The sequence below is a fragment of the Mobula hypostoma genome, chromosome 4 (assembly GCF_963921235.1).
Source record: "Mobula hypostoma chromosome 4, sMobHyp1.1, whole genome shotgun sequence".
In the NCBI taxonomy this organism is placed as follows: domain Eukaryota; kingdom Metazoa; phylum Chordata; class Chondrichthyes; order Myliobatiformes; family Myliobatidae; genus Mobula; species Mobula hypostoma.
This window is the reverse complement of record NC_086100.1, coordinates 69,911,227-69,934,455: the sequence shown is the minus strand read 5'-3', so window position 1 is coordinate 69,934,455 and position 23,229 is coordinate 69,911,227. Positions and strand designations below refer to the sequence as shown.

The 23,229-nt window shown below is 38.3% G+C and overlaps 1 protein-coding gene across 2 annotated transcripts in view; it reads right to left on the bottom strand.

The window, feature by feature from the left end:
- Positions 1-1,978: 1,978 nt before the first annotated feature.
- The window catches only part of clstn2a (calsyntenin 2a), a 572,678-nt gene continuing 551,427 nt past the window's right edge, over positions 1,979-23,229 (bottom strand). For both annotated transcript variants that reach the window (XM_063045919.1, XM_063045920.1), the window contains 2 exons: positions 19,069-19,253; positions 1,979-11,111 (listed from right to left, as the gene is read on the bottom strand). In XM_063045919.1, coding sequence (XP_062901989.1) covers positions 10,920-11,111; positions 19,069-19,253 — 377 coding nt within the window. In that variant the 3' untranslated portion in view covers positions 1,979-10,919. The remainder of the gene's footprint in view (positions 11,112-19,068; positions 19,254-23,229) is intronic.

The following is a 23,229-nucleotide window of genomic DNA, read 5'->3' as shown; positions in this document are numbered from 1 at the left end:
TTGCTGGGACGGCACAACCTGAAGGACCGGAATCACTAAATAAAAATAATATGTGTTAACCAATGCTATCAGCTCATCTGTCCTATTATCACACTTTGTATTAAAATCGATGCTATGCAGTCTTACAGTTCTACTATGTGTCATGTCAAGCCTGTCTAAGGCCTTCCTAGTAAATTGAGTTAAATTTTTCTCTATATTTGGCTGGTTGTCTTATTTTTTAATCTGCCTACTATTTGGTGTTGTATTCCCCTGCTTAGTTAGTTTAAACATCTTTCCCAACTAGAAAGCTTTCTTAAGGACTTCAGATCAATCAGGTTTAGATGTAATCCAGCCATCTTGCACAGGTCTAGAAATGGTCTATGTGATCCAGAAATCTAAAAACTTCCCTCCTGCACTACGTCTTCAGCTACATGTTCATCTGACCCAAGCTCCTATTTCTGCATTTTCACACACAGAGCACCAGATCGAATCCAGGGATTACAACCTTTAGAACTCCAACTTTTCAATCTACTACTTAAATCACAAAATTCAAATCTCAGGACCTCATCCCCACTCTATCCATGTTGTTAGTAGCAAGGTGAACCATATTTAATGCATTTTAATGTATTTCTGATTATTTTTACATGGTTGTTTGGAGACGCCTCCACTTAACATGACCTCGTTTCAATTCCCTCTCACCTTCTCTGCACTCTTTCCCCATCCCTGGCTACCTGACACCGTCTCATTTCCATACAGAGTTTGATTTATTGGATTGTTTCTATAACTTTTGCTTGGAACTGATTCCATTCATCTATTTGTGTGAATATGTTTTTCTCCTTCCCCCTTTGGCTTTAAGGTTGCATCTTTGGGTCTGGACTTTCTCACTACTATATAAAGTTCAATTGAAAAATACTTACATAAGCTTACATAAGCATTTAGTTTGAAGTTTTTTTCAATAATTTTATTGAATTACAGCCACTGAGATACTGTCATGCAGTTAGCACAGCTGCTTGCTTCACAGTTCCAGCAACCCAGATTTGACCTTGACCTCCCTTGCTGTCTGTGGGGAGTTTGCATCTTCCTCCTACAACCTTGTGGGTTTCATCTGGGTGCCCTAGTTTTCTCGCACATCCCAAAGAAATGTTGGTTAGTTGGGTAATTTGCCTTTGAAAATTGCTTCTAGATGTCTGGTAGAATCTGGGGAAAGCTGATGGGAATGTGTGGCGGATAGGTTTAATGTAATATATGTAAAAAATATTAATGTATTGTCAGTGTGGAATTGATGGGCTGAAGATCCTGTTTTCATGCTGTAGTCATAATCAATGTAAAATCCATTAAATTCATCAAAAATTCTGCAAATAGTGTGGCAGAATTGTTCTGCAGAACTGACAATACAAAAAGCCTCATAAATCCTCATTAGCATATCAACTCTATTTCCAAAAGTTGCTAGTGTTGTTTTAATTTTATTGGTGAACCCTACATTACAGGAAGGCCACGTTCCTATAAAGGTTCATATTGTGATTTTCCATAACAGAAAGTTGCATCATCTTCGTATGCATCAAGAAACGTGACTTGAAAGAAAGATTTATTGATATTTCCACTTTTTGGCATAAGTTTCCTTGACAGTGAATTTTATTCCATATCTCAGTTTTGGGTAGTGGTTTGTGGATCCTGTAAAGGTGAATTTCAGCTATCCAAACAGTTGTAAAACATCACTGAGAGCAAAATAGAGCATAAAAATAGCTAACTATAGTTGAGAGTAAAATTTAAAAACTGTAATTATTCTCAGTGTTAGCTACCCTATTTTCACTTGCAGTAAAAGGATGCACTGGCTGTCTGATTACTATAGAACAGTACCTTTTTTTTCAAAATCCTTTCTTCTTTGCCAGCATTTGAACATTAATTCTCATTCCATTTTAATCAACAGTTAAATATCACCAGAAGCCATCATTCACACACTGCCCTCGTGCACAAAAATGTACAGAAAACAAATCTGGATGAATATTTTTATTTCAAACTTATTCGCACTTTACAGTTTTTTGTTAAATATTGGTGTGCTATGACTGTAGCCTCTTTGGCATTTTTTAGTCACTTTGCTCTACATTTGATAAATTGTGTAGTCACTAGAGGGATTTTACAAAAAACGGGGAAACTAAGATCTGGCACTCTCTGAGACGCTTCTTGTCAGATCTATAGACTGTCACTTGCAGGCAATGTTGATGACAAGTCAGATATTTTTCACAAATTTATTTTAGCATAGAAAACTGCAGCAGTACAATAACAGGCATCCATTTTATGCTGTACAGGATGGCAAGTCTCAAGCTGCTAAAAAATAAACATAAAATGACAACAGGCACAATACTAGGAAGCTATAACAGCAGTATCAAGAAATCATTTTTTCTGCATATACACAAAGTACACACAAGCAACAATTATTTGATTTAGCTTTAGTGAAGTACTAATGTAATCAATTGGTATTTGATTAGTCAAAAACAAGCAAATCTGTTCATTTTTTGACCTTCAGTCTAAGGTTTGGTTTTAGGATTGTGCTTACTCAAGACTATGTTGTCATTGCATCTGATTTTTAAAGCAGTTGCTTCAGGAACAGGTTGTGTGCATAAAGTGGCAGATGCAGATATACTGGAGCAAGTGATCTGAAACTTTAATTAAATGAAATGAATGCGAAAAGTTGTTTCTATATAAGGATTGATTGTTTCTAACATGTATAAACAGTACTGTATTAAAAACAATACTGATTCAACTTTAAATCCATAGATGTCTCTTTAAAGCAGCACAAAGAAGGTACTTTAATTGTCAATTATAGCATCACAACATCCTACCATAACTTTTACATTAAAGTTTAATGAATACTGAGTAAAAATTGTCAGCTCTGCCCATTGTGATACTTCGTGGTTCTTTAGTGTCCCAGTTTCATATCACCCTGTAGAGCACTGTACTGAGGAACAGAAGCTGTTGTTCATTAGACAAATGGTGCACAAAGCCTGTGCAAGTTATGGACAGGTATTCCAAAATACAAAACTACATTGATGACATTCACAGCAGATTCTTAAGGACAGGTTATTTGACTCCAGTCGATTAGATCAATGCTATCCACAACCTAACTTCTTGTCATTTAATACTACTCTCAAACAAATATGTTTATGTCTCCATTCTGTACCTGTCTTTTGAAGTGACCTAACATTTTGTGGTGGGATGAAATTCAAGATTTCCATTACCTTTTGTGAAGAAAATCTTTACCATAATCTCTAACAACTTAGTCTAGCTCTAATTTTAAATTTATTCCTTTCATTGACTTCTTCACTAATAGCTACAAGCCAAGAAATTAGAGATAGGCTACATGGGCTTTGCAGAGCATACTTGGTGCAGGAATGGAGCAGGACAGAGTTGATGCTGTGAATCCTATTAGTACCTGAGGCACAAAGCTTTGCGTTGGGTTTGGGGAGGAAGGGCAGGGATAATGGCTGTGATATATGTGTATCATATTGATAGAGCTGTGAATCACTTAGAAGAAGTTGTGCAAAATGGAGAAGTATTCATTCATTAACTCCTACCCTTCTCTGCTGCTGCATATCATCCCATACCTCAAACATCCTTTTACTTTAGCTACAATTTGCCCCCTGTTTTTTTTTGGGAAAGAGTGGTTCACATATTCATACTAATTCCAGAAATAACCTCCTCACTGGCTTCCATGGTATTTTTCATCTTCTTAAGGTAACATGTATTGTCCTGTTGAATCCACTTCTTGACTTGAGTTTTGCATCTTGAATCACTTCCACAGAACCTGTGTCATTTCCTTCAATCTCCATTGGATGAACTTCTGAAACATACTCCATTGTATTCTACCTTCACATTCATCTTTTGGGATTTATGTGTATATGTCTATATGTCCAATTTAATCTCCTGTATCACACAGTTCAGCTATTCCTCCAACATCCCCTTCCCAACTTTATAAGTGCTTGATGTTAACAAACAAATGTTATCAAGCTATTTCAAGTGCCCCCCACCACAACTTTGATTTTGTCCGTAACTATTAAAATTTTTCATTATCCTTAAGATCAAAGCTCAGTTATTCATTCTGAATCTTCTATGTAGCAATATAACCTGCCATAGAACATGGTGCTCTTCTATAGTTGAATTAAGCTTTGCTCATTACTGTCTTTTTGTCCCCCTTGAGCAACCTTGTGTTTGATAGTGTTTTTTGATTGTTGCCATCTATTGTACAGACTTTCAATCCAAGGTAAGTTACTGGAAGTACACTAGTTTCATTTGAGGCTTGCATTGTGAAGATGCCTGATAATTTCCAATGTTTGGAGATTCTCCTCTGTATTAATGGCTATTTGTGCTTGATTGCAAAGATGATGATCTATATCTTCTATTACCATGCCAACCATAGCATGATAAGCCTTCATTATTAATTTCACATCAAAAGGTAATTTGTGTAGGATGCTTGTGAACACCAGTTGTAAAATATTTCCTTGTCTACAGTTATCTAAATGTGCATCTGACAGATCTAGCTTGGTTCCTACCAACTCAGCAGACAGAGTACTCTTCATCATCATAAACACCAGAGATTCTGCAGTGCTGGAAATCTTGAGGAACACACACATATTGCTGGAGGAGCTCAGCATGAAGAGGAATAAACAGTCAACATTTTTTTCCAAGACTGGAGATGAAGGCAGAAGAAACCAGAATAAGATGGTGGGTGGAGGGGAAGGAGTACAATCTGGCAGGTGATAGGTGAATCCAGGTGTGGGGGAAGGTGGGTGAGTGGGGTATGGGGATAAAGTAAGAAGCTGGGGGGGGGGGTGGTGATAGGTGGAAGAGTTAAAGGGCTGAAGCAAAAGGAATTTTGATAGGAGAGAAGAGTGCACCATGGGAGAAAGAGAAGTAGGAGGGGCTCCAGAGGGAAGTGATGGGCAGCCAAGAAGGGAAGGGTGAGAGGGGAGCTAGAATGGGGTATAGAAAAAGGAGGGAAGGGTACAGGGGGAGAAATTACTTAAAGTTAGAGAAATTAATGTTCATGCCATCAGGTCAGAGGCTATCCAGATGGAGTATAAGGTGCTGCTTCTCCATCCTGAGTCTGTCCTCATTGTGGCAGTAGGGGAAGCCATGGATCAGTAAGTTGGAATGTCCATCATCAACTGTTTGGCTCAACGTCACTTTATAATCCTCTGCTTTGGGACAATTACAGTTGGTATTGTTTGTCACTAAATTTTCTTTTCTATAACTGCATTCTGTTCTAATTTACTCAAAGCTTGCTTTACCTGGTCCTTCCACATTTGTCCCTGCCTCACCAATCTCTTTGGCCTCCGATTCGAATTTATTAGCTTTGGCATAGTTCTATGACTACAACCCATGAATATATTAGAACCATGCATTGAACTATCTTCTTAAGCATTTATGTATTGACATTTATGCACACAAGACCAAATGTGAAATTCTTTGTATTTAATATATCTGTCATGCAGCACCACAGCACCGAGTCTAGACAAATGTCAACACTGCAAATCTTTCGACATGACAGTGTAGTTTATTAACAATCTTCTTTGAATGCTTCTGACTCCCAGTTCCAAGCTTTGCAGTTCTCACCAAATTCTGATGGTTTGTGATTGAGATAATCTAACTAGGTTCTAAACTACTTCTCTGAAATCAGTTTATGGTGTGAATTGAACCCTTCTCGGTGAGAAGAATGATCTTCCTGTGCTTCTATAATAGCATCATTCTCTGCCTGTGTATTTTCAAAATTACCATTAACTACTGCACTATTATCTTTGTATGAACTTAATGATTCACACATCTGATCATACACCAGAATTTCCGATATATTTAACAAGACCTGAGTCGCCAAATCTGTACTTTTCTCCCTACCAACTAGGCAATGTCATGCCAGAGTGTGTAATGTTTTCCTATCATACAGGTACTCAGATTAATGGCCATAATTCTTATTCATTACATTCCTGCACTGTTAGCAGTATCGGGAGCACCCCATTTCCAATACCTACACATTCCCTATGTTGCCGTTTGCTTATGCTGTATCTGTCTAATCTTCTATTATGAGATTTGTTCAGGTCATTTGCTGCTGCACTCATGCTTGGAACCATTCAACCCACACAGTATGACTGTAATACTCTCCAGTGCCCACACTCCCTGGTATATGCTCAGTGTTAGCCACTCTGTTTGCCACACAGTCCGAACCCTGAGCTGGCATGCTGCTTATGAAACTCAGGCTGTCCTTGACACATAGAGCTGTTACAATGTTTGTGCTGCTCCTCAATTCTATCTCATCCTTCTCACAATTTTTTGATATGCGTGCCTAATTATATTGGTGACTAGTTGTGCGTGAGTGGTTCTGAACATTAATTTGCATGGCGAACTAGTGAAGCGGGACAGATAGGCAGGGCCCAGGGGAATCAGTTGCGTAGATCACTGGGTTTGGGATGGTGGTTACTTACGATACAGTACACCAGCATAAGGCATTATCTGAGAGGGATTCCAGAATGGAACTGTCTATGAAAATAGTCAGGATGGTTAATCTGATAAATTTAAAGCAGCATCAGAAAGAAAAAGTTGACACCCAAAGACAAGATCAATTGAATTTCCCTAAAAGCCCAGAAGTTGTGGTTATCACATTTCATTCTATTTGAAGTTTTGCTATATACACATAACTGCTGAAATAAACAGGGCTAGGTGATTAACGTTTAGGCTAACATTTCTCTCCATCAACCTTCTGGCCTCCTATAACCATCTTAAACATTCTAATCTTTTGTGCTCAAGGAAACACACAAAGTTGATGCAATTGTCTTTAAAATTTGACTCCTTTGCTGATACCATTCGTGGTAAACTTGTGCTGTACCCCTTGTGGTTCTAGTGACTCCTTTCTGAGTGCAACTGTCAGAAGTGAACACAGTTCTCCCAGATATTGCAAAGCACAGCACAGGCTCTTATATTTTGTGTGATTTCCATTTTGTATCACAGCTCTAGTGATAAACGATAATATTTTATCTTTCAGATTATTTGATACCTTCCTTTGAGCCTTCAAACATTTCTTGGACTCTGAAATAACTTTTCTCCTTAACTCTTTCACACCATTTAGAAAATATTTTGGTTACTCCCTCTTTAGTTCAAAGTGAATAAGTCAGCTTTCTCCTACACAGAATAATATATACTACTAAACTTTCTCAGTACTTTAATGGCTCTTATGCAAATTTCTCTATTTACTGAGCTATTAACAAAAGTCTTGCTTTCTATTCCTGCAATTGTTTCATTTCAAGGTATTTCTGTGGTGACACTACTCACTAATCACAGTAAATTTATAGAGAACTAAATTGATATGAAGTCCTGTGCAATTAAAGTAATAATTTGGTAAATGCATCATTTCACAGATCTTGGTAATAATTAAAAAAAGATTAATAAAGCTGTCTCAAAATAGTTTACATGAAGTTACTCTTTAGCTGTTATCACAGTTTCAGTCTGCAAGTAAGATTACATGATTCAGCTTGATCTTTACCCTCCCCTAGCCTCTCCATCTGCTCATCAGTACACACTCCTTCCACCAGTTCTCCTTCCCATCTCCTATTAGGTACTATCATTCTTAGCCCATTATCACTTTCACCTATTACCTCCTGGCTTCTGACACCATTCCCACTCTTCCCCCCTCCCCACCCCCACCTCATATGGATCCAGTTATCCACTTGCTGGTCCTGCTCTACCTCTTTCCTCCTCCTTTTTCATACCGGCTGTCTCCTCTCCATCTTTCAGATCAATGGAGAGTCTTGTCCCGAAACATTAATTGTTCTTTTCCCTCCGTGGACGCTGCCTGACCTGCACACCTCGTTTTTTATTGACTCCGCTCCAAAGCTAAGGTCTTTCTATCCTCAGTCACAGATCTAAATAAGGTAGATACTTAGGCACTGAGGTCTAAGAAAATCAACCTGCACTAAACACCAGGAAGATAGAGGTCTTCGACCAGCCTGCCCTTATTGTACACACTGTCCTCTCACACAATCTAGATCCACTCAGAGGCCCTAGAATATTTATTTTATCTTATTTTATTTATAACCAACCAAGAAAAAACTGTGCTGAATATCAAAACTCGCAAGACTGATGTCAAGCATGAGATCTATGAAGAAACATTGATCCTCTGCTCTCCTGTATGCTTCAGCAAGTGAGGACTTGGGGAAAAAAAACCTCCACTACTGTCTCCACAAATCCTCCATTTCATTGGCAGGAGAGGTGTATCAATGTCAATGTCCTCTTCCAGGTCAACATTCTTAGTATCAAACTTTAATCGAGCTCAACAAAAGGACACATATTATCCACCTAGCTGCTTTGTCAAGCATCCCCAGTGTTATCTGTGACAGTGTATGGATCCACCTTGAAACCATGGAACTGCAATGTTATCTCAATCCTGAGGGACTACAAAAGAACAGAAAAGTAGCATAGTGGTGCTGCATTTAGTATTGCCACTGAAAAGCTCTAGAGACTTGAGTGTTCTGCTAACCTATAGTAAGGTTTGCATATTCTTCCTATGACTCTATGGGTTACTGCCCTCCGCAACTCCCCTCCCCCACCACACTCGGTACCCAGGACCCTCCCTCCCCTCTGTCCCAAGATACGACAGTAGGTGGGTTAATTGGCTGATGTAAAGTAGCATTGGTGGGCAGTGGGAGAATCAGGTGGGTGTTGATGGAGCATGTGGGATCACAGGGAAATGCGATTGATGGGAATGCTCTGAGAGTCAGCATAATCTCGGGACCAAAAGACCTCCCAGGTAACAAGAAGCTATTTGACAGAATGTTTTACCAGTACAACAATAAACTGAATTTGCCTCCATGAATAGCAGCTGTTCCTTAGTGTAACGTATAATTGCCATTTGAAAGTTAACATTTTTATCTCTACTGCAATTTGTAGTGTTGTTGGAGGATTTATAATCAACATCCTTTTCTCCCTCATTTTCTTTACTGAACAGTAATCTCAACAGTATCGGCTAATGTTACAGTGTTTACTGACAAACAATGAATTATTCTTTCACAGTCATGTGACACTTAACGTTCTGGGACTTAGGAAAATAAATCACAAGATGAATCCTTCGGTAATATCAATGAACAACGACCATGGTGAATCTTGATTATGTACATTGAATATATTTGACAAAACTACAAACACACACTTCATAGAATGTGCAAAACATGCTAACTCATGTTCTTCCATCCAAGTGAACTAAATGGGAAATAATATGTTATGATATATTTCTGATTAATTTCCAGTTGTCTACATTGACATAACTTTCCAGTTTAATACTTTAACTTTTGCTTCAGTAATTAAACAATAATAATTCTATATATACTTATTTTTCATAGATTTTAATGATCCTGGTATCGAAGAAATCAGATTGTAACAAAGAAAATTCATTTGCAATATTTCCTAAGCTTAATGAGAACTGCAATGTAAAGGCGGGGGGTGGGGGGTGTTGGAGGAGAAAAAGAATCATACATTGATCAACATGTAAAGGGCTGGAGTGAGAACAGATGAAGTTAAAAAGTAAATCAAAGCTCAACTTGTTTGGTAAGGTTACTTGAGCCCCCCTGATATTTTATCCCAATGTTTTGGTTACTTTTCTGCTTATTAGCTTAACAGTGCTATAAAGCTCAGATTCTAGAGTCTGTCAAGATCAATTCTTTAATGTCATGCATCATCAAAGCAACCATAAAATCTGGTGGACTGGCAACAAAGTTACAAAAGTCAGATCCACAGTTCTTAATAAAATGGATGCTCAAATTATACAACTGAATTTGGAGAGTGCAAGGCACAGATCTGATCAGATATAAAGTTTTAAACCCAGCCTGATCTCGGCATGCCCATGTCTGAATACAAACCAAATCTAGCCTAAAAACTTTTTAAATACCTAAACAACCAAAACCTAACATAGAGTCAGGTCCCTTTGGCTGAGTGTGTGGAGTCAAAGTTCTATTGTATGCTATAGGAAGGTTTTGATACTGAACTTCATTTTCAAAGTGAAAAGAGCTGGTTTAAGACCTTATATTTTATTGGATTTTGGGAAATAATGGAACTAGCATATTATTAATCATTATCCAACTCTAGCTCTTCTTCATGTAAATCATCAGGTTAAGAGATTAACCCTTGCACATTACAAGAAAAAGCAGCTACTTGGTAAACTTTTACTTGAAGTTATAAAATATGTCAAACAAACACTTTTATCACTTCCTTAGATTAAATATGTTTACACTCTCCTGTAAATGAAACGTGTGTCCAGCACTTTCTTTGTGAAAAATATGTCTTGTTAAACCTAATAAAGAAAGTCTGCTATCTCAAGCAACGGTTTATTTACATCTCAGTGGAGATGTCACTGGAGGAAAAACCATGTTTGTGATTCAAAGATTATGCAAATTAAACATTATTTAATCTTCTTCTCAACATAAAACCTTGGAGCAGACATAATCTGAGCAACTGCTTTCTTTTGCTTAATTTAAACATGGTATTTACATCATGAAATATAAAATTTGTCTTTTCATTTTTAACTTTCTCTCTTTGCCCTATTTCAGCATGACCAACCAGAGAAAGTTTATTTTTATTTCAAATAAATAAATAAAGTACTTCAGAAAATTTCAAATTACAGATACTGATACATGATTTCACAAAGTTAATAGTTCTTGGTGCAAAGATAGAACATTCGGGTAACCACACAATGAACACTCGGATATAACAAAATAAATACAGGCAGTATAACTAATGTCAACTCTTGGACCCAGATATGCCACTGCAAATCACTTAATAATTTGGTAAACAACTCGGAAGTTCTTCATACCCTACTCACCATCAACAGTATTCTAAATAATTCTGATTATACCACTTTGCTGGACATCAAAACCTCATTTTTGATTTGTGAGATCTGAGGCCTTTTAATAGGGAAGTGTTGAATCATCCCATTCTAGCTGTTCCCTCCTGGTAACATTCTGCTGATCTTCCTCATGCTCGGCTTCTTCCTCTTCCTCGCTCTCCTCCGAATCAGCACTTGTAATGTCATCCTCCTCACCTTCCTCCTCCTCCTCCTCTTCACTCTCCTGCTCACTGTGTGCAAGATCTTCATAGTTCTGAACAAAATAATGAACAGGAGAACACGTACTTTAGTTAAGCTTGTGGAAATGTTCAGTAAATTCAGTATCAGTGAAAAATTGCAAATTCTACTCAAACAGGTTTCATGTGTAGGCGAAATAACGTCCCTTATCAATTTCATATACATTTAATGGCCACTTTATTAGATACATTTGCTCATTAATACAAAGATGTTAATACATAAAAGCATGCAGACATGGTCATGAGATTCAGTTGTTGTTCAAACCAAACATCAGAATGAGCAAGAATAGTGATTTTGACCATGGAATGATTTCTGGTGTCAAGCAGGGTGGTTTGAGTACCTCAGAAACTGCTGACCTCCTGGGATTTTCACACACAACAAATCTCCAGAGTTTGCAGAGATTGACGCGGAAAACAGAAGAAAACATCCAGTGAGCGGCAGTTCGGTGGGTGAAAATGCCTTGTTACTGAGAAATCAGAGGAGAATGGCCAGACTGGTTTAAGCTGACAGGAAGGTGGCAGTGAATTAAATAACCATGTGTTACAACAGTGATGTGCAGAGCAGCCTCTCTGAATGCACAACACATTAAACCTTTAAGTGGATGGGTTATAGCAGAATAAGACCATGGACATACAGAAATACACTCAGTGGCCAATTTATTAGATACAGGACTACTACTACTACGTTGACTCAGGCCTAGGGGGCTGGCGTCGGGCACGATGATGGACTCTCCATTTCTCCCTCTCCCTCATCAATGTGTTCAGTTCATCTACATTAGCTGCGCCGCTGTCGCCTAGGAGCGTGTTGAACATAGTCTTGGGAGGGTGCCCAGGGTTCATCCTCCCGTGCTTGGGCTCCCATATGATGTCTAGGCAGGCAGGTAGCTCGGGGTGGTGTAGACAGCGCCCTGCTAGTTGCAGTCTTCCCGCCTCGATTTTAGTGGAGAGCCTTGGTAGGTTGTTATAGAGCTCGACGTTCGTCATGTGCTGTTGCCAACTCACGTCAAGAGCCATCCGGAGCATCTGTGTATAGCAACCATCTAGAGACTTTCGCATCATCTTGGTGAGTGTCCACGTCTCGCATCCGTAGGTGAGAATGGACTCCATGACTTCCAGCTACAGGAAGTACCTAATAAAGTGGCTACTGGATGTATATGCCTGTTCAAAGAGAAGTAAGGTTGGAACTTCCACATATGCCCTGGCAAATATAAAAGACTTAGACAAATTCAGAAAGTCGAAACTGTCAATTTGTGCTGCTACTGAACTGAACATAGGATTCTACTAACAAATCTCTGGCCTGCTGAAGTTCCCTAGGATTTACGTTGGGGAAGTAAGCTTTGGGACCATCAACCATGTCGAACTTAGAGCGTGAGAACCTTTTGATTTCAATGCAGATTGTTGCCACAAATTAGGAGGTAAAAGAGAAGGCAAATTACGTTTTAAAAGATCTTTTGCTTTAGTTTCATATTTTTGATTATATCTTTTCAGGTGAATTCAGAGTTTGTTTAAAATCTTTTTATTTGTTTCTAACCTAATAGTAATTAACAAACTCTGACAGATACATTTAAGTATATTAAGTCACCCTTGAATCTTTGACAACTGGCAAAACCATGGGTCAGACTTATTTGCCGTTAAAAGTTTTCAAAGGCATTCTAGGGAAGTGGGGGGGGGGGTCTCATTAAAAACTGGCACTCTATTGGGATTGCTATCAGGAGAGAAAATCTGCCATCCTTGCACTGATCAATTACAGAAGTTTCTCCAGAACCATAGCAACATTAAGTCCTCAATTCTTACATGCTTTCTGCAATGTCCTAGCAAGCCATTTAGTTGTTCAACCTAAGAGTCATTGAAGATTGCTAGTGATGCCTAGAGGAAAAGGATAAACTGTTTTTAATGGCTTAGAATTTGTGGTCAGAGTAAGGCAACAATGCACTGAACATGAAAGAACTCACACACAAATGTCTATTGCTCATTTTAAGATGGATTTCAGCCTCTGTAATAACATTACTGCCACATGTCAGTTCAAGTACATCCAATCTATCAAACAGACTAAGAAGCCAATTCCATTAAAAAATTAACAGAAATCACAAACTAGAAACTAGCACCAATTTTCAAGAAACTTTTCAGTATTGCACACAGCTACACAAAGATCAGAACATATACATGCAATTAAGGTAAAAATCTTAAGCACAAACAATCTTCAACATTAAATATTTTAAATCTATGAAATTTTATTTTAATCAAAAAATTCATGCATCTAAACTCTAGCTTTCAGAGCCAGTGAAGTTGTTAAGCAATGGCTGTTATTCAGTACACCATCGAAAACAAAACCACACCATATGCAACAAAGCATTTCACTTTTCGAATTTTTAGTATTCAAAAAGTTAGCAAACAGCTTAAGCTCTTGTTAATATATGGATGCCTGCTGATTTTGGATTCCTGCACTTAACTGTACAGTACAGTATTCCTAAATCTGTTCTTGGATTTGCACTGTTTGTAGCGGTGAGTGCTGATCATTATTCTGACTGCACATTTTGATCTCAAAGTCAAAGTACATTTATTATCAACGTATGTCTGCAGTGTACAATTTTTCTTCCCGCAGGTAGCCACGAAACATCAAACACCCTATAAGCAAAAAAAACAAGCAAATAACACAGAATATTAAAAGTTAAACCACAGACACCTTGAAACAGCCTAGGAATGTTTTGTTTAGTTTAGTTCAGTTCAATTTAGTGCTGTGTCGTTCATTAACTGCAGACTGAACAGCCAGTCCATTCTGATCAAAATCACACAAACTACCAATAAACAATGAGTAATCAGAAACCAGAAACATAAATAACATGAAATGCAGAGTCCAATCCACAAACTGCATCGATTACACTTTTCCCAAGACTCAAGAGTCCTGCACCTTCTTCCGGCAGTAGCGAGCAAGAGAGAGAGAACCCAGACAAATACAAGGCCCTTCCTCCAGCAGCCGTGAGCGAGAGGGAGAAGGAGACCAGTCTAATGCAGGCAGACGGCGCTGAACATCATCATTCGCCTTCCACCCTCGTCCTCGTTGATTTCAATCTTGCTTGATGCTTTAACCGGTGAGATTGGCAGGAAATAGAGCCAATCATGGGTTCACGCTCCACCATTAGGCCGCACAGTCCATTCTCAGTCACGTCGAATTCTCTCGGAGACAGTAAAGGCAGCAGAGGGCTCAGTTATCCCCAAAGCACAATATCAAAATGTGAATTATGGATTCTAATCACACAGAGATTAGTTGTAGAGTATATGTAAAAGAACAAGAAGAAGAAGTACTTTTGTGAACTGTCTGCAGGATTTGCCATTAGTTACTGCCGTCCTATTAACTATTAATTAGCTAATAATTAGTTCTATCTGTATTGAAAACATTAGACTAATCATTCCAAATATGTCTTAATGTAATAGGCTTGCAAATCTACTTTTAGCGAATGCATCAACATGTTCATTCCCAATTTATCTTAAGTAATTTACTACACTCCCATTCTACAAATGCATTTCCATGCTAACACAGAACTGTGGCTTCTGTGAATTAACCATGCAAAATAAACATCAATGCAATTTGATTGTGGCATGGAGTGGGCAAAACAACTTTCACTAATCTCATGTGGTTAATTTTAAACTACCAGTGAATGTTAGAAACAACCCCGAAAAGAAATTACCATCAGCAAATGTTTAATATAAATAAGCTAATTTTAGTCATGAGGATGTGTACATATATCAATGAACTAGTTTCCTGACTATCAATATGATTATAGTTCCAATTAACTGGAAGCTGGTGATATGTGCAGTAACAATTAACCCAAAATGCTTCAGTTTTGATCACAAATGGCAACTTACTTCTATTGTAATTATTATTCATTTGACTATTCAAAATATAGGAGGGATTGTTCTCTCTGTTCTTCACTCATCACTGTCCTCTATATGATCATTTTCATCTTGGAGGTGCTTATGACATGGAGATACATCATATTAATCCAGAAGGACTTCAATGGCCCTGCAGCATTGGGATGAGTTCTTTTAAAATTGGGGTTATACTTAATGTGAGGGATAGTATTACAAGCATAAGGAACTTTGAACTGTACTTGGCAGCAAAATGACCTAATACCTCAACCTGAAGTTTCACTTGGTTACAAGTTTCTTACTAAAATTTAAACCACTAGCATTAGGTTTTGATTACTGCAGGTCAGTCAAATATTCAAATTTTCTTTTGGCTTTTCAGTTTATTTTTACACTGCTCCTGGATAGGTTTAGCCATCTCAGTATATTTTATGGCAAGTATATCTGTGAGTCAACAGGTATTTTTAAAACATTATTGGAATACTTAATATTGTTTGTCATTTGTTCTTGACTTATAAAAATATAACCTGTATACACTGCCATTCAGGTTATTTCAGCTATACTAATGTACTGTTGGTTTAGCAGTGATAGCGTCATTAATACTTCCTACATTACAATGGTACATATATCAATAATGTTATTAAAATATTTCCCCTTTGGCGAAGGAGCTATTATGTTCCTAGAATAATTTTAATTCATTACTTTATATTCAGTTTCTCTGTAGTTTTCACAGGGAAGTTTGCAAGGCTATGGGAATAATTGCCAGATATTAAAGTCTCTCTTCAGCCTTCCAGCTAAAAAGAGATCAATATGTATCCAAGTACTTAAAGCTATATTGTCCCTCTATATTCGAAGTAAAACCCAAAATTTCTGCAAACACTCAACCGGGTACTCAATTTGCAAGGTTAACTTTGGTTCTCTCTCCACAGTTATTGCGTAATCTGCCGAGTGTTTTCAGTGTTCACTATTTTTACTTCAGATTTCCAGAATCAGCTTTCTTTTATTGATTTCATTTGCTTTCATGTTCTCTCAGTACACTTGCTTAGAATTTTTAAAGAGCCTACTAAAACAACATTAATGTAGGTAGCAGCCCAATATTGTCCACTCGCCCTGCAAAGTTTTACAAGGAACACCATATGAACGATGACATCAGCACATGGTTCCCGATGTGGAAATTGCACAATTGCACTGGGGCTACAAAACTGACAAGTGGAACGGCTTGGCTGAATTTGAAAATGAGTGTGATATCACTTGGAAATTGCTACAAACTTTATTTACTCTGGGCTAACTCTGTTTTCAGTTTCTCATCACCAAGACAGAGCATGTTATGTTCAAACCCTCAAAGTTGGAAGTACATTTATTATCAAAGTATGAACAACCATATACAACCTTGAGATTCCTCTTCTTGCAGGCGGCCACGAAACAAAGAAACACAATAGAATTCATGAGAAAACGCCACGCCACAATGAAATCATAAACGTAAGGCCACAGCCATGTATCCAGTTCAGCACTGCAACCGGCCCAGGAGCACGACAGCTGCAGCCAGCAGCGGCAGAGCCAATTTCAGCACTGAGACGAGTGCTGATGGCTGCAGGCCCAGCTGCAGACTCAGTTCAGCACTGAGGTGAGTAAGGCCTCCCTGAGTAGTGAGCTGAACACCAGTTTGTCCTCTGCCTTCAGCCTCCATGCCTTAAACTTTTTAATCTGCCTTGATGCTTAAATCAGTCAAATATTGATTTGCAACCCAGTCTTGGGCCTAGGCCCCAACGCTTCGGTCTGGCCCCAAGTCTGCTCCAGCAATGGCCGGCGCAGCTGTACCTGCACTCTTGAGAATCCAGTTTGTGGAATATTTCAGGATATCACAAAAACACCAGTTTGTATGGATGGTTCAAAAGTATACTTCCCAGAGGGAAGGTACAGATTGCAGTGATCGTTGTCCCAACAAAGTATTATTTAGTAGAATTGTTAGTAGTTTTGTCTGGTCCCTGCAAAGTATTGTCATGCAGGATATATACATTCCAAAAAGGAAAAAGTATTCTAAAGGCAAGATGACACAACTGTGGCTAATGAGAGAAGTCAGAGCCAACATAAAAGCTAAAGAGACGGCATATAATAGAGCAAAAATCAGTGTGAAGTTAGAGGATTGGGAGGCTTTTAAAAATCTACAGAAGGCAACTAAAAAAGTAATTAGGATGGAAAAGATGTTATATGAAGGGAAGCAAGCCTATAATATTAGAGAGGATACCAAGTGTTTCTTCAGATACATAAAGTGTAAAAGAGAGGCAAGAGTGGATATCGGTCCACTGAGAAATGATGTTTGACAGGTAGTAATGGGGGAACAAGGAAGGAGAGGACAAACTGAATAAGCATTTTGCACCAGTCCTCCTGTGGAAGATACTAGCAGTATGATGGAAGTTCAGGAGCGTCGGGGAGCAGAAGTGTGTGAAGTTGCCATTTCTAGGGAGAAGGCTCTTGGAAAACTGGAAGGTCTGAAGGTGGATAAGTCACCTGGAGCAGATGGTATATGCCCTAGGGTTCTGAAAGAGGTGGATGAACAGATTGAGAAGGCATTAGTAATGATCTTCCTAGAAGCAATTGATTCTGGCGTAGTTCTGCAGGAGTGAAAAATTGCAAATGACACTCCACTCTTCAAGAAGGGAGAGAGGCAGAAGAGAAGATATTATATGTCAGTTAGTCTGACCTCAATGGTTGGGAAGATGTTGGAGTTGATTGTTAAGGATGTGGTTTCAGGGTACTTGGAGGCAAATAATAAAAAATGCCATAGTCAGTGTGGTTTCTTTAAGGGAAAATCTGGCCCGATAAATCTTTGAAGAATTAACAAGCAGGATAGGTAAAGGAAAATCAGTAGATGTTCTGTACTTGGATTTTCAGGAGCCCTTTGACAAGGTGCCATACATGAGGCTGTTAAACAAGTTAAGAGTCTGTGATATTGCAAAAAAGATAGTAGCATGGATAAAGCAATGGCTGATTGGCAGGAGGCAAAGAGTGGGAATATAGGAAGCCTTTTCTTGTTGGCTGTCGGTGACCAGGGTTGCTCTACAGGGGTCTGTGTTGGGACAACTTCTTTTTACAATATATGTCAATGACTTGGATTACAGAATTGATGGCTTTGTGGCAAAGTTTGCAGATGATACAAAGGTAGGTGGAGGGTCAGATAGGTTTGAGGAAGTAGAGAGGCTACAGAAGGAAAGACAGATTAGGAGAATGGGCAAAGAAGTGGCAGGTGGAATACAGTGTCAGGAAGTGTACAGTCATGCACTTTGATAGAAGAAACAAAGGGCAGACTATTTTCTAAGTGGAGAGAAAATTCAAAAATCTGAGGTGCAAATGGACTTGTGAGTCTTTGTGCAGGATTCCCTAAAAGGTAAATCGCAGGTTGAGTCAGTGGTGAGGAAGGCAAATGCAATGTTAACATTCATTTCAAGAGGACTGGAGTATAAAAACAAGGATGTAATGTTGAGTGTTTATAAGACACTGGTGAGGCCTCACTTGGAGTACTGTAAGCAGTTTTGGTCCTCTTATCTAAGAATAGATGTGCTGACATTGGAGAGGGTTCAAAGGAGGTTCACAAAAATGGTTCTGGGGCTGAAAGGCTTGCCATATGAAAAGCATTTGATGGCTCTAGGCCTGTACTCACTGGAATTCAGAGGAATGGGGGTGACCGATGGAATGTTGAAAAGTCTCGATAGAATGGATGTGGAGAGGATGTTTCCTATGGTGAGATAGTTGAAGACCAGAGGAACTCAGCCTCAGAATAGAAGGGCAACCTTTTACAATGGAGATGAGGAGTGACAGCGGTGAATCTGTGGAAATTGTTGCCACAGGTGGCTCTGGAGGCCAAGTCATTGGGTATTTTTAAGGAGAGTTTGATAGATTCTTGATTAGTCACACCATGAAGGGATATGGGGATAAGGCATGTGATTGGAGCTGAGATGGAAAATGGATCAGTCACGATGAAATAGCAGAGTAATATGATAGGCCAAGTAGCCTAATTCTGCTCCTACGTCTTATGGTCTCCCAAGCACCATCTTCAGAATGTGATTAAATTTGCAAGTAAATATTTTTAAACAATCATTTTAAATTACTCACCTCCATTGGATTGACGGTAATAGTGAGAGCAGAGTCGTCCCAATCCATTTCATTTTCTTTCCCACTCTCGTTTTCACGATTGGTGCGCTGGAAAGCTGTTCGGATCCTGAAGACCCCCAGAACAATTATTAAGACCAGGAAGCTAATACACACAACTATGACGATAGTTGCAGCACTTGGAATAGCTAAAATTAAAAAAAAACACTTAGTTACAGAGAATGGAAAGAAAAGAAAAAATGGAAAACTTTAAAATCAAAGAAGCTGTAATCTTAAATCAGTTGATAACTTGCATCTGGGTTGAAGGAAGACATTCACACTTTTTTAGTAGGAAGTGGGTTTGATAATTATGTCTTTTCATAAGCAAGAGATAAAGGAGGTCTGGCCTATAATTCATATGTTCATAATGAATTATAAAATATATACTGTAACGGTGCACTACTAGGTTAACACATGAGACAATTGCTAATTTTCCAACCAACATCCCATGCAATTCCATCCTTGCATTTAACTTGGATAAATTCTCTCTCTCACTGAAACTTGGTTCTGGGTAAATACCACGAGGTAGTAAACTTAAGGAATTTAGGATTAGTAAACTCTTAAAATCTATTTTACCTTCTTACATGGTAAGCAATTTATGCAACATGTATCATGGTAATGTTGGTACAGTGCTGTTTTTGTTTGCAATCCATTAGTAAGGTTCAGTCTATCAAATATGTGGTGATTTTCTGTAATCCCACTTTAGTCTCAGCCATGGTGATCTGAGCGTGGTTCATGCAAAAGCAAACAAGGGCATTTTCCAGGAAAGACCAGCCATTGTAATTAGTTCTGCATTGTTAAATCCACCAAATTTTCTAACTCAACAAAAATAAATTCAACCCTCCAAAGTGTAAAATGTTGCTGTGTACAGGATTTCCACTTGATTTGCAGAAGTGTTTGGAAAGGACTAGGAACAAGTATGTGAGGTTGAGTAAGTATGACTGTGAATGTCGGAGTAAAGGGCGTGAGATTATAAACAGGCAGATATACCAGATGTACACAAGAAATAAGTGAACATGAGTGGACATCTGAGCATGAATACCAAGTGACAGCAATATCACGAAAGAACTAACAAAATGTGCTTCTTTGACTGTGAAGTACTTCAAAGCATTGTAATTTCAAAGAATAGATGCAAGAGTTTATTAAAAAAACAATTTAAAAAATTGGATTAGATATCAATTAAAGAATCTTAATCGTTAAATGGTGAAGTAAAAGAATAAATGAGTGAGATGTATAGCAGAAAAATCAATATCATGTAACATTATTTTGTTAATGGGTGGACAAATTAGACATTTGAAAAGATTACAATTTGCGGCAGCATTAGAGGTAGAGGTTTTGTGGTTCTCGTAGTAATATAAATGTTTAGAGAAACTCATGCTGGAAGTCATGAGCAAAGGAAGAAATAAGAGAGCAATTGCAAGAGGAGAGGGAGGAAACAAAGGGGTGAAGGAGAAAAGGGCAGTGCAAGACAAAGGGAGTATGGTAGGGATTGATCAAAGGAGAATGAATAAGAGGGACATTCAAAGTTCAAAGTACATATGCTGTATGTCACCATATACAACCCTGATATTCATTTTCCTGTGGGCATACTCAATAACTCCAAAATAGAGTCAGTGGAAGACTGCACCAAGTTGGCATTCAAACAGTGTGCAAAAGACAACAAAATATGCCAATACAAAAAAAAAGGAAATAATAATAATAAAAAATAAGGAACAAATATTGAGAACATGAGATGAAGAGTCCATAAGACATAAGGCATAGGATCAGAATTAGGTCATTCAGCCAAATGAGTCCTTGAAAGTGAGTCCACAGATTGTAGGAACATTTCAGTGACGGGCAAATGAAGTTGAGAGATGTTATGCCCTTTGGTTCAAGAGCCTAATGATTGAGGGGTAATCACTGCTCCTGAACAGTGATGTGATTCCTAAGGTTCCTGTGCCCTCTTCCTGATGGCAGCAGTGAGAACAGAGCATTGCTTGGGTGGTGGGAGTCCATGATGATGAATGCTGCAACAATGCTACGTGTAGATATGCTCATTGGAGGCTTTACCCCTGATGGACTGGGCTGCATCCACTACTTTTCGTAGGGTTTTCTATTCAAGGGCATTGGTGTTTTCATACCAGTCTGTGATTCAGCCAGTCAATATACTTTCCATCACACATCCATGGAAGTTCGACAAAGTTTTAGATTTTATGCTGAATCTTGGCGAACTCCTAAGGAAGTAATGTACTGATGTGCTTTCTTCATAATTGTACTTACTGGTCCTTTGAAATGATAACATTGAGGAATTTAAAGTTGCTGACCCTCCCCACATCTGATTTTCCAATGAGAACTGGCTCATGGACCTCTGGTTTCCTCCTCCTTAGGTCAATAATCAGCGCCTTGAGCTTGCTGATATTGAGTAAGGGGTTGTCGTTGTGGCACCACTCTGCCAACTTTTCAATGTCCCTCCTATATGCTGATTCATCACCACCTTTGATTCAGCCTACAACACTGGTGTCATCAGAAAATTTGAATATGGCACTGGAGCTGTGCTTCACCACACTTTCCTAAGTGCCAATCAAAACTGAATGGAATCTGCAAGTGAGGAAATCAAGGATCATATTGCACAGGAAGGTATTGAGGCCAAGGTCTTGAAGCTTATTGATTAATTCTGAGGAGAAGATGGTATTGAATGCTAAGGTATAGTTGATAATGAGCACCCTAATGTGTGTGTCTTTGTTGTCCAGATGTTCCAGGATTAACTGAACAGCCAATGAGATGGCATCTGCTGTGGACCTATTGCACCAGTAGGCAAATTGGAATGGATTGAAGTCGCTTCTCAGGCAGGAGTTCACATGTTTCATCACGAACCTCTCAAAACATTTCACCACTGTGAATGCAAGTGCTACTGTACGATAGTCATTGAAGCAGGTTACCATATTCTTCTTAGGTACCAGTATAAGTGACACGGTATAAGTGTTTGAAAGGAGGGGAAAATTGTCTGATGGCTTGATCCCTTAATGGGATGGGGTTGTTTGGGAGGAGGATGCAGTATTTCCATAACCACTTGCAAGGATGGGTTGCCAAAATGAGGACCGTGATCAAGTGTCTTTTGACCATTTCCAAAAATAATCACTGAAGACTTGGAAACAGGCTTGAGAAAAGTTCCCCTCTACTATTCTTTGAAACAGACTAATTATTTCAGTTGCCTTTTCTCTGTATAAACCTAGTTGGAATGGGGATAGAATGTTTATCACCAGTTATCTGCCTGACAGGGATGATTTCTATGGATATGAAAGGCTAAAAGGCATATAACAGTCAGGCTTGTTTCACACAAGTCTTCAAGGGTTTCAGAAAAAAAACCTATAATTACCAGGCCCCTTTGGAATGAACTGAGGAAAGATCTTAAGGAACTTGAATTACAAGCTCAATAAAAGACAGTACAAAGTAAAATTTTGATGTCATATATTACAAAGAATCACAATTTAAAGAGAGGAAACGGTACAATTTACAATTCTCTGATTTATAGTGCTACAGTCTTTTAGAGTTGTGAAATATATGACTCAAATTATACCTGCAATTTTGCAATCATTTTTGTGACTGTTAACTATACATTACATTTATCACTGAAAATGACTATCACAGCACTACTCACAAGTATCCACGATATTGCATATACTGAGACTTCCTAAATTGCTTTTACCATGGTGGACTCGGGCAGCAAAAGATCATTCAGTAGATGACCATTGACAACCTAATTTCTGACTATTTTATCATGGTGTGCAATTGTATAGGATAATTAGATTTTTAAATACACATTCAGCTCTTTATTTTAGTTTCTTTTTAAGTGAGTAATTATAATGAAAACTCATACTTATTAAGTGACTTACTTTAGTTAGGCATCCTAAGACCCTTCACAAGAGAACTATCAAACTGCATTTGATACCAAGACCCATAAAGAGATATTTGAAGTAAATTTTAAGGAGTATTATAAAAGAGGAAAGGGAGGTAGAGTTTTACAGAGTTTATTACCTAAGTTAGGTCACCAATTGTTAAATAATAAAAATCTGTTATATTATAGTGGATAGAATTGATGAAGTACAGAAATGACAAAGGACTCTAGCATGAAAGGTGCCAAGGAGA